Raw genomic sequence first — 18,593 nt, 5'->3', positions numbered from 1 at the left:
TGAAAGTAAACAGGCTTGTATGGATCTTTGTGTCTGAGAAATCTGATATTTACTAATGCGTCTCAGCAAGTCTTGCAAATGTTTTATCGTTGTTTTTTTCTTTCTGTTAAAATGAAGGCGAATGAGTCACGTCCTAGGACAAACCATCACAGTTCGCAGTTAATGACTCAATGCTTCAGATGTTACGGTGAATTGTTTGCCAAAGAGGAAGAGACAAGTGCAGGTGTCCTTGTGTTGTGAGAGCAAAGAGGTCAACAGTAGTTCATCTGTCAGATACTCAAAAATAGAAAAAAAAATAAAATAAAATAAATAAATTCACAAGAAATGTGTCTCGTAAGCTGTCAAAAATATTTAGAACAGCTGACCTTGTGACATTAAACAAAGTTTACAAGTTATGACTTGTTGAGGTGTTATGGACTGGAGACAGCAGACGAAACAATAACAGCACCACAAACCAGAGAGGCGAAGGTCACAAAGACAACTACAAGCTCTGAGCGAGGGATTTTATAGATGTATCATTTAAAAATGCACTTATATTACAATTTGGGATATTAGGATATTATGGTCAATAACTGAAAAAAATATTTTAAAATTTGCTGAAGTAATATTAAATTTTATTGACCAATTAACTTAGTGTAAAATTTAAAATGCATGAAACATTTCTCAATTAAATTTGCTTTTTTAAAGATTTCCAAGTGTTAGATGACAACAAAGATCATTTTAAATAATAAATAAATAATAAAATGATGATGATACTTTTTTTTTTTTTTTTTAAATAGCATGCACAATCAATAATATAATATAACAATATTAGGCAATAACCAATATAGTACCAATATATTGTGCATCCTTATTAATACTGGCTGGAATTAATAAACGGCAGCACAGAAAACTTGCCAGTTCAAGGTGGTGGATTGAGCGCTAATGTGCGAGGTGATACATTATCATTTCTCATGCACTTCTTCACTTGGGTATGTACTTATGCAAATGAGAAATAATCTTCTCCAAGCACCAGAAAACCCCTGTCACCTGCCCATTTACTAAAATCCATTAAAGCCCACAGTGGTCCATAGACGTCTTTTGTTACAGTCTTTATACCACTAGCTCGGTAAGGGGGAATGCTGCTTACACAGGTAAATGAGAATCTCTTGTTTGGGGGCAGGGAAAGTGCAGAAAAACACATGACTACGCAAGTTAATTCTCAGCTAACAATTCAAAAGCAGAAGCATTTAAACGCCCCCAGTCTGAATCTCTATATCCTCGAAAAAGTGTCTACTTAAAGATATTCATGGATATCTAAATCCCTCCTAAGGATTACTATCTTTCTTCCATCTCAGCGCACCCAACTTTCTTCAGGCAGTTTTTAAATCTCCTTATTTTAATGTGCCATGAGTGAAACCAAAAAATAAATACAGAGTAACAAGGCAGTGCATATGTACTGTATTAATCTTAGGATTTACAAAGAGCTGAATTCTTGAAAGGCCACCAATAGTGTGCATTTGTGAAATATTAATAAATTATTCATATATAAACAACAATTTACATAAAACTCAAGGCTCAAAAAAGATGTGTAGACATCTATCCTGAAAACATAAAGACAAAGATTCTGTTCCAAACCTTATTGAGTTGCCTACCTAGACAGCATTTTATGATAATTATTTTATGGCAATTATGTAGCCAAGAAAACAACAAAAACTACTTAAAAAATAACTCAATAACTGAAAAATAATTCAGTAACTGAAATAAAATATAAAAAATGTGGCACTAAAAAACTACTAAAGTACTAAAAATACTAAAACTAATATTGCGTTTTTTTTTTAAATAATTTAATGCTGAAAGTAAGTTCATAATAAACAATAGTTTAATTTAAAAACATTTTTTGCATGCTTACTGTGTCCGATCAATAGTTTAGCAGCACACCAACACCAAACTCAATTCTAATCATTTGTGAGGTTTAGTTGAGTCTCCAAGTAAAGCTTTTCAAATACGTCACTAGTTAAGAGTTCCGATTTCAGTTAGGATCACTAAGGTTTGGAGCAGAGCCCAACTGAGCCCTAACAATGGCATCCACAGTACAAACGATAAGGAATTCGCAGGTAGTACCTGTGCTTCTGGCAGAGCGACATCCATTATATTAGGCTGTCCGCGTGGCTCCCCGTTCTCCAGGCGGGAGTATATGACCTGGTATCCCCGGATCTGGCCGTGCTGCTTCCCAGAGAGCGGTGGCTTCCATGTCACACGAATAGCTGTCGAGTTCAGAGCCTCCACTTCCACTTTCCGAGGTGGGGCACCTGGCACTAAAGGGTGACAGTTCCATTAAAACTTTTAGGATTGTGTTTGAGCTGAAACACTCCAATAAGTGCTAATGAGTTGAGGTTTGGGCAAGGAGAGGTATTAACATATTTGTCAGTCAAGGAACATTTATCATATCGGTAGAAAAGCTAATGTGGCGTCAGAGAGAAGATTATTCTCAACAATTCGAGGATCCAGAAGAAAGTGTAAAAGAATCTGATAAAAATAAGAAGTGCTAAAAAATTAGCCGGAGGTGATGAAGGACAATTAATTATCTGATGAGGATGTGCTGAAATGCTGCTCAGGTGATATGCCTGGCATGAATTAAATCATGACGACCAGATTAGTGGAAAAGCATGACATCATTTCTAAGGGTGATCCCAGGACCAATATATAAGGATGTGACTATAGTGACAGGAAGTGAGAAAGAGGAAAAAGATAACGAGATATTGATGAAAAAGCTAGTGGACAAAGACAAACTGTTGGTCAAGTTTGGAATAATTAAGATTTTAAATCCTGTTATTTAGGCTGCGTTTACACTGCAAAGATCCGCTTGTTTACATTTACTTTAGACACGACTGGTATCCGATTTGTGTTCACATTAATCCCCGCCCAAGGGTTTTGAATGGCCGTACTAAATTGATTTTTATAATTCACGTTGTGTGGCCATGATTATTTAATAGCATGGGTAAGTTGAAAGCTGTCATGAATGTTTGCAGTGCAAAATCTGACTGAATGGACGTTTTAGTAGCTCGGTAATATCTCATTTATTTGAATGAATGATTAAGTGGCAGTAAAAAGCTATCTTTGTGGGCAAACGCATCACCCTTGCCTGGAAATCCAAGGGGAATTGGATATAAGCGTTTAGAAGTAGGTATACATCAGATATACATCTGATTTAAAACCACATTTAGAAGTGATTTAGGAATGGATGATATGAAAAAAAAATGTGTATCTTGTGTTTACACATGTGCAACACGTCAGATGTGAGTAAAAAAAAAAAAATCGGATTTTTTAGTGCCAGTGTAAACGACTTTAGAGACAAAGTGTTGTCTTGTAAAGGACCATGCAGTGAGCACATCCGGTCTTATGCTGCTCTCTTACATTTAATAAGCTTTAAAAAAGCACTCAGGGATTGCCTGAAGTCACACGTGTTATAGCCTGTAACTTGTGCAATCATAAAGGACATGTAAAACGTTCTGTAGCACAACAGAGGAAGGACAGAGAGTGAGTAAGAGTGAGTAACTGCTTTGAGGGCTGATGTCTGAGACAGCATGCCATGTCTAGGACAGGGTTTTTAAACTTTTTGAGGCCAAGGACCCCAAAAATGCAATGATTCCCTTTGCAAAGGAGTCCTTTCTAAAATATCTTCATGCAGAACCATGAAGATCTTTATACTTAGTGCTAATAATAATAAGCACGATTTGATAGCATATACAGAACAACAAAATAGTATTAAATAAAATATTACTGGTACCATTGTACGGTATGTATAATTGTTTTTAACAAAACTATATGCACTTTTAGCTTGTAATACCAATTGCTAAAAATCAATTATGTAATTATTTTTCCTCAGACTCCCTTGCAGTGGCTCTTGGGTCCCTGAAACCCAGATTGAAAACCCCTGGTCTAGGCAACCTGGTTAGCTAACAGCTGGACTTCCTGGAAAGCAGTGTCTGTTGTTTGATTAAAGTGTAGGACAATAAGACCATCCTTCAATGATAAGATGACTCTGAGCTATGAACCATGAGTAGTGGTCCACTGATGCTTTAAAGGGATACTCAACTTTTTTTTTTGGAAAATAGGCTCATTTTACCACTCCCCCAGAGTTAAACAGTTGAGTTTCACCGTTTTCGAATCCATTCTGCCGATTTTCTGATATTTAGAAGAATATCAGTAACCAGACAGTTTCTGGTCTCATTGACTTCTATTGTAGGAAAAAAATATACTATGGAAGTCAATGAGACCAGAAACTGTCTGGTTACTGATATTCTTCTAAATATCAGAAAATCGGCTGAATGCATTTGAAAATGGTGAAACTCAAACTGTTTAACTCTGGGGGAGTGGTAAAATGAGCCTATTTTCCAAAAAGCGGAGTATCCCTTTAAGAGGATGTATCTGTGATATTACTAAATTGTTCCACTTATAATTAAAACGAAATGCTCCAGTCGCTACTTTTAGGGAGAAAACCCAGCTTTCAGGTCCAGGTTTGTTCAAGGTTAGGCATTATTTAGAGATTCTGATTTTGTCCAAACCCCAACATTTAATTAGAAAAGCTTAACATACAAGAAAATCACAAGCATACTGTGGAATCTAAAGCAAATGTCACAGATGATATTGTTCATAACCCTGAATAGGAATAATTGGTCGTCAGACAAAAAGAAAACAGAAAGATACAGTAGCAGCAGCCCAGCATTAGTAGTTGTCCACATAGGAGACTTCAGACCTACCGTCCTCATTGGTACGTATACGCACAGCTGTGCTCTCTGGGCCGGGGCCCACATCGGTGTGCGCTCTCACCCACACCTGATACTCCGTCCACTTCTCCAGCCCATCCAGCACATAGCTGGAGGCATCCGCTCCGATGTCCTTCACCTCGTGGCGCTCCGAGTCTTCATTGTTCACCGCCTGGTAGCTGACTGTGTAGCGCACGATCTCGCCGTGGCGACTAGCGGCCGGCGGCGCCACCCAACTCACCTTGATGCTGGTGGAGCTCAGGCTGAGCAGGTGCACGTCTTGAGGGGGGGCAGAGGGGGCTGCGGGAAGGGGGCAAGGCAATGGGGAGGGCATCAAGCTAAAATTAAACAACTCAAAACAAGCTCGCTTCTGGACTGAGAGGTTGGGACAAGAATTGTGAACTTCTTTGTTATATATATATATATATATATATATATATATATATATATATATATATAAACATAGTATGGAAACCTTACATCCTGATAAACTTTTTTTATTATTATTATTTTTTACCTTTTGTGGTTTGTGAATGGTCTAAGGTTGATTACTAGGTTTTCTGTCCTGTCTTTTTGAATATACCAAAAAGAAACAAACAATTCAAACAAAATTAATTGGAGATTGCAAACATATGAATTTTTTTAAACAACATGTACAGTATATACACGCATACCATTTTAAAAGTTTGGGGTCACTATGATTTTATTTAAAAGAAAATAATACTTTTATTTAGCAAAGATTCATATTCATTAGAATTCTAAAATTAAATTAAATGAATCACGGTGTAATAACCAAATCATCATATTAGAATTATTTCTGAAGGATCATGTGACACTTTTGTGTCAGCTTTGCATCACAATAATAATTTATATTTAAAATATGTTCAAATAGAATATTTATTTAAAAAATTTTAATAATATTTCCCAATATAATATATTACTCAATTTAATAATATATTACTCTTATGTTCAAAAAGCATTTGTGAACATAAGAGACTTTTTTTTATAAAAATGTAACATTTAAAATAATCTTACAGACCACAAACTTTTTAAATAGTAGTGTGTATAACAGGCAATCAAATGTGGCAAGAGTGTGCTGGTGTTAGAATACAATCCAAAACTGACCTGTAATTGCGAAAAATATTACTAATTTGGCTGGTGGCTGGTGATTTCTCACTCTGGTCTTAGTGATCAGTAAGTCGCGGCCGTTTACAACTTCTCTGTTTGAGTGTTGACAGGCAGGGGAAAAGCCATCGGTTTGTGTTTTAACAGGCATTCACACATTCTCAGTCAGCCTATTGGCTGGGAGACAACAGCCCCCTGTTTGTCAGAGATCCAAGTGTCAGTGAGTGTGGCAGCTGACGCGTCCGAGAGCGTACTCAACCATCCTGCCTTCGCTAAAGCATGCTGTTAGCATCTTTTGGCAGGCTCAGTGCCACTTCTGAGTGTGTGAGATAAGCGTAGCACCAGAACGGCATATTTAATTAAGTCTGTGACGAACAGAGATCAGGTGAGCTACCAAATTAAATATTCTTGTTCAACACAACACAGTCCAGAGGCATAAAAAAATTAAATAAAATATCACTACAACAGCACGACAACGATTTACAATGATCAAAAATGGCATCCGCTCATGCATCTATACAGCATATGATAAACATAACTGCATGATTAAAAAAAAAAAAAACAATAAAAGGAGCAGAAGTAGGAAAAGGAGCGGAAGAACACTTGGATATATTTTAACATGCTTGCATTCCTTTGTTAACAACCAGAGCAGAGAACAGGAGAGGAAGTTTAGTGATGTCACACCATTCTTGGCGCCCACGGAGGGATTGTGCGTGAGGCGTCTCGCATCAGGCGGTCCTTAATCTGACAACAGTGGGAGAGCCACTACAAACGCCTGATGCTGCAGAAGGTGACAAAAATACTGCAGCCGTAGCTGAACGCGTTGACAGATTGTTCGTTTTTTTTAATCTATTTTTTTTTTTCCGGGGGTCCTGACAAAAAAAAACCTAAACTCAAGAGATCAAAGGGTCTTTTGAGTCCTGGAGGAGGTGATAGACAGGTCTCGAGAAGAACACGAGGCTGTGAGCAACTCAAGGGGAAAGGGAGTATTCTGATGTGACTGTAAATCTTGTAGTATATACTCTCTGAATATTGTCTTTTGATATGTGGGTGCAAGTGAGAAAGGTTGGGTTATACAAGAGCAGAGGTGAGATCCAGCGCTAAATTTAAGTTTCAGGCTTCACTGCTCTGGCTTTTAACATTGCAGCGATATCAAATCACATTAAGCCAAAATAATGATGACGAAAGCACAAGCAGACACCAAACGTACCTTTCACCCTTGTCAATGAATAAAGGTATTCCCTGGCTTACAGGTGTAAGATAATTAATTGTGTAGACTGTAGACAAAGGCTTGAGAAAGGAGGGGAAAAGAGGACCTCTGGATTGCCCATAGGGAGCAGTTTAGGTTAGTTGATGTGATAAAGACAATACAATAGGGGTACTCACTGGACTGGGCGGTCTTGGCTTCGATGGGCTGAGTGAAGACCCCAAGCCCCATTTCAGAGCGGGCCGCCAGGGAGAATTTATACACAGTGTCCGGCTTCAGACCTTCAACAGCGTATGACCCAGCAGGGTCGAAGGTGACGTGGATCTGAAGAGGAAACATCAAAAACACTTTCAATCTATGTGTCCTATCCACACTCCACAGGTTTATTTTAATTGTTTTTTTATACGCACGTTATTGCAAAAAAAAATGCATCCATGCATGTTATTAATATAATTTTTTTCCTTGTAATTTTTAATTCAAGTTTAACTCTAAAATGTTCCAATCTTCTATTTTTTTTTTTTTTTTTTAACGTAGGTTGCAGCATCTACGATTAGCACAGTACGTTTTCAGACGCTGTGAATTACTGTTAATAATGTTGTAAAAATATCGTTCAGTTTCTTGCTCTGATCGATTGTTTTGCTTCATAGAGCTCAATGTATCACCAGGAGCTAGGGATATTTATTTTGTTTTGTCTTTTTTGGGACTGTCTTTTTTCGACTCTCAAAGTGACGTTAGCAATTGACTCATTCATTATATAAATCACCAAGGACTACGGTTTCAGCTAAAACTCTTCATTACTGTTCAAATGAACAAAAAAAGTAACCTACAGCTTTTCCAATCAACAAACGATGACTAGGAACACAGTTCTTTTCCTTTTCAATAATCTGTTTCACTAATATGCACGTCATAATATGAAAGATCTTTTACTCCTTCTGCTTCATTGTGACTAACACGTTAGTTCTGAAACTGTGGGATGTATTGTGAGGTGGGTGTGGAAGACTTAGTCATCAAATCCAATTCACTTTAAACATTTAATCAACCGCACTAATGATAAGAGCTCCGTCCTCTTCTCCTTGTATGGTGATAATGGGCACACTTAACTCCACTTATGTGATTCAAATCACAGGAAGAGAGAGATTTTGAGTGAATAAAGGTTTTCATTTCAGTCTGTTTTCATAAAGGATTCATTTACGTTGTCCAACAAATAAATGGAAACTGATATACATGCATTGTTTTTTTTTTTTTTTTTTTTGGTTTTTAGCATAACAGCTAATATTGTAGGTAGGGCTGTGCAAAAATTAATTGCGATTAATCGCATCCAAAATACAAGTCTGTGTTTACATAATATATTTGTGTGTGCTGTATATAATTATTTTGTATATATATAAATACCTATGCGTGCATGTATATATTTAAGAATTATTTGCACTTAAATTCTGTATATATATGAAGAGTTCAGATGCAAAAGCCTCTAAATGCCAATTGAAATTTTCTTCTAAAATTACCATTTTTATCAAGCTTGTATATTTAAGTTCAGTAATTTCACTTAAATGACAATTAATAGGTAATCTTCATTGCCATTTAAGTGAAATTACTGAACTTAAATATATAAGCTTGATAAAAATGATCATTTTAGAAGAAAATTTCAAATGGCACTTAGAGGCTTTTGCATCTGAACTCTTAATATATAAATACATAATCTATATTATATAAATATTTATATGTATATATATGAATAACACATTTTCTTAAATATCTACATGCATGTGTGTGTATTTATATATACAAAATAATTATATACAGAACACACAAATACATATATAATATGTAAACACAGACTTTTATTTTGGATGCGATTAATCGCAATTAATTTTTGCACAGCCCTAATTGTAGACAAATATTTTATCCTCATTTTTAAGTATCGGCTAAATTAATAAATCTACATATATTTGTTGTTTATTCAAGATTTTAAGATTTAAGAACACACTGATGGCTATCACGATGAGAGTGTGCATAAGACATCTGATCTCAATGTTGATGAACCTACATCAAAAAAACAGATCCAAACGGCTCATTCTGGCATCAGTTAGAAACACTGTCAAGCGCTGAGCATTGAATTCTGTTTTTGAAGCCAAAAGCACAATCTAATTCTATCAACTGACAGCAGACTGTTGCCTGCAGTCATTTTGTGAAATGTCAATTTTGGCTATATTTCATTTGTATCCTTGGCCCACAGCAACAGCTGTAGACTACCAATATCAGGTCTGCTTGTAATTCTGAATGGATCGGGAAGGAACAAGCACTGACTTGATACCTTGTTATCCGAGTCATCCTCCCAATATAGTAGCTCATATTTAATAATGGGGTCCTGGACCGGCCACAGCCAAGTTAGTTGGATCCGCGTATCCAGTTCCGCCTCAGCCTCAAAGCTGGATGGCTGAGCAGGAACTTGAAATCAAACAGACACAGACATGTCAGCGACAACAGATTTGGCACAACTATTTGTAAGGTACTGACATGAAATAAAACATGCAAAGTAAGACTGGGTATTGATACACATTTCCTGATTCAATTAGACTCCAATTTAATTCAATTATGATTTTGCATTCAAGTACCAATTACAATTTTGCTTGTAAAAGAAAAGCTTAGCTTATTTTTGCAAATTAAACAACAGGGCCCAATCCATCCATTATGTAATATATCAACATATTCCATAACCAGAAGTAATAATAACTTGATGCGGATTCAGAAAACAAGAAGGATCTATTGAGTTTATTCAGAGAAGAATTCCTCAGACAGATTAAAATGTAAACATGGTCTTTTTGAATTATCCATTAAAAAAACATGTTTCAAATGAGTAATTTGTTCATGAATCGGACAACACTGGTTCTGTATGATTGGATTCATTAAAAAGAACCAGTTAGTGGGAGTCATTTGTTTGTGAATCGGCCTAACTGGTTCACGAGAGTCATTTCATGGAGTTACGGACTACACTGTTCATACAATATGTTCCATCATGACTGATTTTTACCCAGTCCTATGTATAAACACTTATGTATTATTCACTATCCCCCAAAATTCACCTCCTTGCTGTGTCTTGACCTGCAACACATCAGATGGGGGCCCGTCCCCAACAGATGTAAAGCCCAGGACACGTAGGCTATAGGTAATGTCGGTGGTCAGACTCGAGATTGTGGTGAGACGGCTGTCGTCCGTGTTGTGTTTCTGCCAGGCACTGAGAGGAGCGTCCAGTTCAGATGTGTAGTAGATCCGATAGCCTCTAATCTGACCATTAGGTTCCTCCGGCGGTTCCCACTGCACCAACATGGTGCTGGCACTCAGCATGCGTGCCTGGACGTGCAGAGGTGGGGAAGAAGGCGCCTGCTCACCCGTCCGCGTCTCAACCGGGTCACTGGGTGGCCCACGGCCGATGTTGTTGACCGCCATCACGCGGAACTCGTACTCGGAATAAGGGCTGAGACCACCAATGCTGTAACGCGTGGTGGCGACACCGTCCACTTCTTGGAAGTTGGTGTCCGAGGTCTTGGCCCGGTACTGGATAATGTAGTAAGACACAGGTTCGGGGTTTCCAGAGTCCCATGTCAGGGTAACGCTCGTAGCTGTGGTTTCCGTCACAATGAGAGATGTAGGAGGCTTTGGGAGAGCTGAGGAGTAGACAATAAGAAAGGAAATTAAAGGGATGACAGTTTATGTAGGCCAGGGGTTCTCAAACTCGGTCCTGGAGGGTTTAGCTCCAACCCTGATCAAACAAATCAAGGTCTTCATGATCACTAGAAACTCACGGGTTGGAGCTAAACTCTGCAGGACAGTGGCCCTCCAGGACCCCTGATGTAGGCTAAGCTGCCTACATGGTACACTCCTAAAATAAAGACCCTGTTGTAAGACAGCGAGAGAAAGAAGAAAGGCCTGCATTCTGGCGATTCACAGAAAGGCAGAACGTGCCACCTCATCGTTGTGTCTTTGAGATTTGTGGCTGGACTCCAGATAAATGTCAGTGACATTCTCCAAGTCCATATTGATTGGCGAAGTGCAAAGTGCAATCAATAGAGGCAGCACGAAGTCTGGCAGGGCTTGGCGTTGTCTGGTGGGACCAGCCACACTGATACAGCTCCAGACATCTGGTCTGGGTAAACACATGCTCAGAATAATCTAAAGCCTTTCATTTTCTCAGAGCCCACAGTAAAAACGCGGGAAGTCCCTAAAGCTCAGTCAACAGAGAGCAAGTGTCCATGTTTTTTCTTTGCGTTGCATTCGCCAGGCGTACCAAACAGCTGGTAGAACCTTTGGGTTGCAGATAGAAAATAAGACTTTCTGTTCTCTGACAACTTATTAAAGGTCTTGGGTAAAATAACCCATGGGGGGCCATAGAATCCTTAAACCAAAGGGATTCAACAAAAATGGACTAAACGGTAATTAATAAACGGTCTTGGACTAAAGCACTACACTTCCCTAGTCTTGCAGAACTTGGAAAATTAGGCATACCTAACCTATTCATGCAAAAGATTCTTTCAAAAGAAGGACTTACCTTTGACAGAAACTTGTGCGGTCGCCTCAATCATACCGAGGGATGAGATGGCTACGCATGTGTAGTTGGTCGACTGACGGATGTTGTTGAGCTCCAGGACATTGCGTCCCACGGGCATCTCCTCATCCTTGGTGAGCTCCACATCACCAGCCATCCATTTGACGTAGGGCATGGGGGCACCTACTGCCACACAGGTGAGGTTGACACTGCCCCCTGGCATAACCTCGTGATTGGTGGGTGGGATGGAAAAACGGGGCGGCACTCGTCGTACTACCGGAACGAAGAAGAAAATGTCGTGTGAGATTTAGCATGTGCGATATTGTAGTACTTTTAAAACCAAAACCATACACGGGGGAATCTATTGTGATTACTACATCTCTAGCGTAAATACTAGGACTATATCACTAACATGAAGTCGAGCTGACAGGTCAAACAAATTCCCTTCAAAGGCCGAGCTGCCACTTTTTTCATATTTTAAAGCCTGAAGCTTAACAACTGGAGGCAGGAAGTCAATACCATGGCTCACACATATGTGCAGAAGGGGATGATAAACCAATACGTGCCAGAGGAAAGGTTAAGAAGGCATCGTAATGGTATTTCTTATAGAGTGAGACATTAAAATTCATGCCAAAGGGGAGCTTTATTGAATTGTGGATTTGAAGCAAAAAAAATAAAAATACTAAAAAATCATCCTCGCTGAGGCATTGCAGGACGTAGAGTTTTCTCTGTCAGTTTATCGCCTGGTGGCACTGAGACCCTGGTCTGTTGTTGCTAGGTCCTGCCTGGATTCGGGAATCTGTCTGAGACCTTGTGGGAGATGTATTGTTCACAGGGCCCTGTCTTTGTGAGCCTCTGATATGCAGATAAACCTGACATTAAAAGAGGTTCCCATGGAGACGAAAAGGAGCCTGCTGACACTGTGCAGAGATGGGGAGGAGAGAAGTGAACTATCAATGTGGGGGCTGAATGGAATTCAAACCATTCTTGATCTAAACTGACTCGAATGCATGAGGCTCTTGGTGTACGAGGAACTAATCCACGAGGATCAGCATGAGAAAAACAAGGATATTCTTTTATCAATGCAAATACTAGAAATGCGTTTAACTCTCTATAATGTAGTGAATCTCAGAATCAAAGATGGTGGTAGATACTAACCCTGAACTGAATTTACAAGCAGCACAAACTGGAGAGACTTTTCTCTCCTATTCTCTCAAAATAGGAGTATAAAACCACAGCACATTAAACAGACTCTTCCAATTTGTGTTAATGATCCACTGCCTCATGTCTGTCTAAGGAGAAATGGCATAGGCAATAATTGGTTTTTCCACAGGTCTTCCTAAAATTGGATTCTCGACTACGTTCTCTCATTTTATTTTCAGATAGACGCTGCGACCAAGCTTGTTATTCTCCTCATTATGTTTGCATTGTAAAGGAAAACCAATAGACTCTTAAGCATGTTTTTCTTTGAATTAGGCTATGTAAAATCCAAAGTGCTTCAAGTCCGCGGTTGCAAAGAAATTACAGTAGCAATAACATGTCTAAGAAATACAAATATTCACTTTATTGATTTCCCTGGAGGTCTGACACTAACTGTGGAAATGGACATATGGTGACAATGATTTGCAGGATATGAATGGAAATTCGGTGTGGGTAATGCAACAGAAGTGTATTACTATCAAAATAAACACTTCTATTACAGTATAATGTTTGGGGTAACAGGGAGCAGGTTGGTTACAGGAGCCTTTATCACGAGTCAAACCATACATGCATTGTGGGATAAAATGGACACTCAAACCTGACAAAAAAAGAAATTAAATTAAATTATAAAAATATAATTATGGGTGTCAAATTAACAGGGATGTTTTACATAGATTAAAAGTAGTTTGGACTAATTAACAATGCTATCCTTTTTATTCCAGCCCCATGCAAGTCATCTGACACGACACATTCAGCCTGATAACACAGGTTTTATAGGAGGGCAGCATAGCAAAGGGAATGGGATTGATAACAAGGGTCTCTGATTAAAGAGGGATCCAGATTGAGGTCTGCAAGAAGCGGTTAAGAGTGAAAAGAACCAACCTCCTCGAGGGTCTAAGTGATGAGGTGAGAGTTTGACCAGGTGATATGAAGGAGATGAAATTGAAAGACAGAGACAAATGTGAGACAAGAGAACAGGGGAAAAAAAAAACATTTGTATAATTTCATGGCGGTTAGAAAATGTAAATGGAAAAGTGAATAAAGACAAAAACACACACTTGAAATAGAATATACTCCACCATATCTCATACCGTTGGTTGTTAAATGTTAAAGGTAAATACAGGCCTGTTTAAGCAATACATTTGCTTAAACATAAATGTAAGCAATTTGTCATTGCATATGATAGGGAACACAATCACACTGACGAAGGTTAATGGTAGACATTCATTTAAGGGACTACGTTTGGTTATAGAAAGCAGTTGTCCATCTAGTTAATAACTTTGGGTTTCACTTTATTTAACACTAAAACAAAACCATATTTTGCTGCTGTGTGAACATGGCATTAATTAATTTTAATACGCAACAATTTAAAAGATGGGCTCAGTATTTTTTTTATTTTTACTAAAATTAAAAGTATTTATTAAATTGACCAAAATTAATGTTAAAGTTAATATATATTAACTTTAACATTGTCTTAACTGATAAAATAAGCTGATAATTGTTTCTTGAGCACCAAATCAAATTAGAATGATTTCTCAAATATCATGTGACTAAAGATTGGCAGCTGAAAATTAAATAACAATAATAATAGTAATAATAATAATATCAAGAATAAATTAAATGTTTTATTAAAATAGAAAAAAGATATTTTAAATTGGAATCATATTTCTCAATGTAGCCACAGTGAGCATGACTCTTCTTTCAAAAAACTTTAAAAATCTTACTGACAATAAACTTTTTAAATCTTTTCTAAATGGAACTAATAATGCATGGGGATTCGGGACCAGATTAATTGTGAGATAATGTTTAAAATAAGAAATAATGTCACTGTGACATATAAAGCAATTTTTGTAAGATATAGTCAACATTTACAAGAAATTGTGCAAAAGTGAGATTTGAGATATTAAGTAACAGTCAACTTGGTAGTTTTTTTTCCCCCAACTTTTTTTGCTTGTTTATAACGGACTTCCAAAAGAACAGCCCAGGATGACTGACATATTATTAACATTTTCCTAACATATGTAGGAGGAGTAAGTTTACTGCCATACTATAGAACGATTGAACATTTTCTGACAGCTGTCTTCTGTATGCATACGAGCATACATAAACATATCTCCAGTGAGGCAGACAAGGCCACTGAGATCATCTAAAAGAGCTTTAGGTCATAATCTGCCACAAACTGACACATGAAAGATGATGTCAGTTAAAGGCTCGTTGATAATGCCAAGGTAACAATACAATACAATGACGCGCGTTTATAGCGATATTAAAATTTACCTTCCTTAAATATTGAACAAAGGTAAGTGGACCCATTCCCACAAGATATAATAAACAGACAGGCGGTTATGAAGTGTGCACCCACTCTATTTGATTTGTTGTCAGTTTCAGGAGCAGAGGAAAGAGAGCAGACAGTGGTTGACAACTTTTCACTATGGAATAAGTGGCTGACAAATGAGAATTCACATATACACTAAACATGACTGCGATTCTCCCAGGTTATATAGTTTCCTGTCAGACAGAGGGACGGAGAGAGAGACAGTCATAGAGCATTCAGACAGCTCCCAGAAAAAGTGCTGAGGACCAGGAAAAGGCAAGCAGGTATTGAATACATAGATCCACTGACAGGCTGGCAGTCTTAGACACCCAACTCATCTAGCGTGAGCAGATAAATGAGCGAGGACGGGCGGCTGAGGAATGGGAGCAGGATACTGTGCTGAACGTCCTTGAAGAGAAAAGCATGATTAGCCGTTTTACAGAGACGCTTTGAAAAACAAGCACCCACACCCAGTCTGTGATGGACAGATGGATAAAGGCGACCCATTATGCACCCGTCAACTCTGAGGATGTTCGTTTTTGGTGTAGCTACAGAAGTTCCTGTTTTTGTTATTATTATTTTGGCTGTGCACTTTATGTTGCATTGTAGTGAAATGTGAGGTCATGCAGACTGATTAGCAAATTATAAATATTCATTTAACTCCATTGGGGATTTAAAAAAAAAAAACTGTCAAGAAGAAGCTCTTTTTTTCACCCCCAAATCAAAAGAAAATAGCGGGAAAATTACATTTTGTATACAGAAAATGAATCTTATTAGGAATAGTAATAGCAATATACTATAAATGATGGGTGTATTTATTTATTTAAATTACATTTAAATGAGTATTTATAGGCTATTTCATTAATAAAAAGAGTATTTAATAAATAAAAAAGACAATATATAATTTTATTTAAAGCAAATATTTAATAAATAATTAAAAATATCACAAAATACCATATATTGCTTTTAAAATTTATAATTCACATAATATTTTCAGTACTGCATTAAATTTAGTCTGATTATAAATGAAGTACAAATGACCACATTTTTCTCAGTGATTCGATTCTTATGTAATGAGAAGAAAATTAAACGCATTGCCATTGAATTATCATTAAAATAATCTCAAAAAGCAAAACATCTTTTACATGACACCGTTTTAAAAAAAAAAGGATAACCTTTTACACGTTTTGGCCATTTATTTGCATGACAGTGGCGTTTTAGGGGCCTGAAAACGTAAACTTTTTTAAAGCGCACGTTTTTTAAAATGATAGTCTCTGCGTAAACTATAAAAATGTGAATTTGTGAAACTGGTGATGTCATGCGCATGGGTATTACGTCTATAGGCACGTAGTGTTTCTTTACAATGCAACTACAGCCCTGACAAACATAAGCGTTTATAATCGTTTCCGTGGATCCGTGTAAACAGGGATCTTTTCGACCAAATTGTCATTTTTACGCGGAAAATGGCAAGGGAAAACTTTTCCGTGTTTAGTACATCAATGTCATGTAAACATACCCTTAATGTCCCCACAAACAGGCTTCCCTTTTAATGCAAAATACAATTTAACCCTTTTATATTTTGGCGTGTTTAGACGCCACTCATGGCAACCTCGTGTGATTGAGTCGTACGATGACGTCTGCAGTTTAATCCCATTGTATATAACATTTTTGGCCGTTTGTTTGACAGGAAGCATGAGAAGGCTTAGTCTTCACTTATTGCGTGACAATTACTGGGTGGCACCGTAACGTCACTAGCTGGAGGCCGTGCTGGCAGCCAGCCATAAGCTCCCTGTTATTACCTGCATGGAAAGAGCTGAAGGGGTTGACACTCATAACAACAGCACTCCCAGAGTTATGTTTCACAGACAATGCCTCCACACCATTATACCTCTAAATCCACATATTAATACGGCAGGTGTCTTCCGTAGCACTAACCTTCAGTTAACCCTTTGTGTCTTTTCGCTCTCATAACAAATACTTTAAGAAATATGCATGTTTACCTGTGCTTCAGTTGCTATGAAATCAAAACAGAGTAGGGAATGTTTGTTTTTTTTCGCCACAATTTTGTTCAACAAACTTTAGTTCATCTTGGCTCTGAAATGCCAGGCAAAGTTCAACACATGTAGAAGTCAAAACAAAATTGCAACATGGTCAAAACAAAGGTGTGAAGCATTGTTGAGGAAGTTGTTTTGATAGGGGCGGCACCTGGAGCGCGTCTCTTACCTCGCACGTAGAGATTGGCGGGGGCAGAGTAGCGCGTCCCCGCGCTGTTCATAGCTACACATTCGTACTTGCCCTGGTCTGATTCCTCGCTGTTTTCAATCTGCAGAGCTCCTGAAGGGAAAAAAAAAGGGTAAAAGTCACCTCTTTGATTTACGAACACGATTATGAATCCCCTGACGCAACTTTCCCCAACAAACCACAAACTTTCACTGCAAACAATCAGTAAACACTCCCCGTTTAAATGTCAGACCTGTTCCACTGTGTATATAGTTTATTGGGCGAGAATGCTGCCTAAGACATGCATAAAGCTGATTTTGCAGGTTGAGGGAGTCTACAGCTTAACATATTTGCCTTTCACTGTCATTAGAAAAAGCTTTCGGGATATTAATGTCATTGACTCGGAGCCAATTACGCTACAGCACATGACTTTATTACTGCTGTGGCATATTTATACCAGAATAAAACATCAATAGCACACAAAACTACACAGCCTGTCTGGTCACTATAGATATAAACTGTGCTGCTTCATAAGGTTACATGAGGGGAATATTTAATTAGTCTTTTAACACACTGCTGGTGTACATTGGAATGTATTTAAAGATGTATTTAAACGTTTTTAAAAGAAACCAAGGCTATTCATTTGATCAAAAATACAGTTGTGAAATATTACTATCATTTATTTTTTTTATTTGTGACGCAAAGCTGAATTTCCAGCAACATTACTCCAGTCTTCAGGGTCACGTGATCATTCAGATATCATACTGACCGATTTACTGCTCAATAAACATTTCTTATTATTATCAATGTAGAACACAGTTCAGTTATGTAATATTTTTGTGATATACTATTATTAAAAAAAAAAATAATTACTACTTTTATTCAGCAAGGATGTGTCAGTAAAGACGTGTTTAATGTTACGTTGTAATGTAACCATTACTATTTCAAATCAATCCTGTTCTAATGGACTTTCTATTAAAAAAATATTTAAAAAAAATATATTAATATATCCTATATAAATCCAATACAATTTATACAAATTTAGCCATGACAGAGAAACATTACATTTGAAAAAATACTAAATTAGAAAACAGTTATTTATATTGTACAAATATATTCAAAATGTTACTGTATTTATAATGAAATGATGCAGCTTTGGTGAACAAAAGAGACTCAACAAAAACATTTAAATTGCATTCCAAACTTTTGACCAGCAGTGCATTTATTAATTTATTG

At 37.4% G+C, this 18,593-nt stretch overlaps 1 protein-coding gene across 8 annotated transcripts in view; it reads right to left on the bottom strand.

Moving 5' to 3' along the window:
- ptprfb (protein tyrosine phosphatase receptor type Fb) overlaps positions 1 to 18,593 on the bottom strand; it is a 213,093-nt gene that overhangs the window by 64,114 nt on the left and 130,386 nt on the right. For 4 of the 8 annotated variants that reach the window (XM_089131383.1, XM_089131382.1, XM_089131384.1 and 1 more), the window contains 7 exons: positions 17,361 to 17,471; positions 11,627 to 11,896; positions 10,164 to 10,745; positions 9,395 to 9,528; positions 7,260 to 7,404; positions 4,743 to 5,048; positions 2,104 to 2,297 (listed from right to left, as the gene is read on the bottom strand). In XM_089131383.1, coding sequence (XP_088987509.1) covers positions 2,104 to 2,297; positions 4,743 to 5,048; positions 7,260 to 7,404; positions 9,395 to 9,528; positions 10,164 to 10,745; positions 11,627 to 11,896; positions 17,361 to 17,471 — 1,742 coding nt within the window. Of the gene's footprint in view, positions 1 to 2,103; positions 2,298 to 4,742; positions 5,049 to 7,259; positions 7,405 to 9,394; positions 9,529 to 10,163; positions 10,746 to 11,626; positions 11,897 to 13,705; positions 13,718 to 17,360; positions 17,472 to 18,593 lie in introns of all 8 variants that reach the window. The other 4 variants (XM_089131381.1, XM_039677453.2, XM_089131385.1 and 1 more) reach the window with 2 other exon arrangements.

Source organism: Pimephales promelas, chromosome 5, assembly GCF_988280905.1.
Source record: "Pimephales promelas chromosome 5, fPimPro1.hap1.1, whole genome shotgun sequence".
Classification (NCBI taxonomy): domain Eukaryota; kingdom Metazoa; phylum Chordata; class Actinopteri; order Cypriniformes; family Leuciscidae; genus Pimephales; species Pimephales promelas.
Note: the sequence above shows the minus strand (reverse complement) of the source record. Positions and strands in the feature narration are given on the sequence as shown.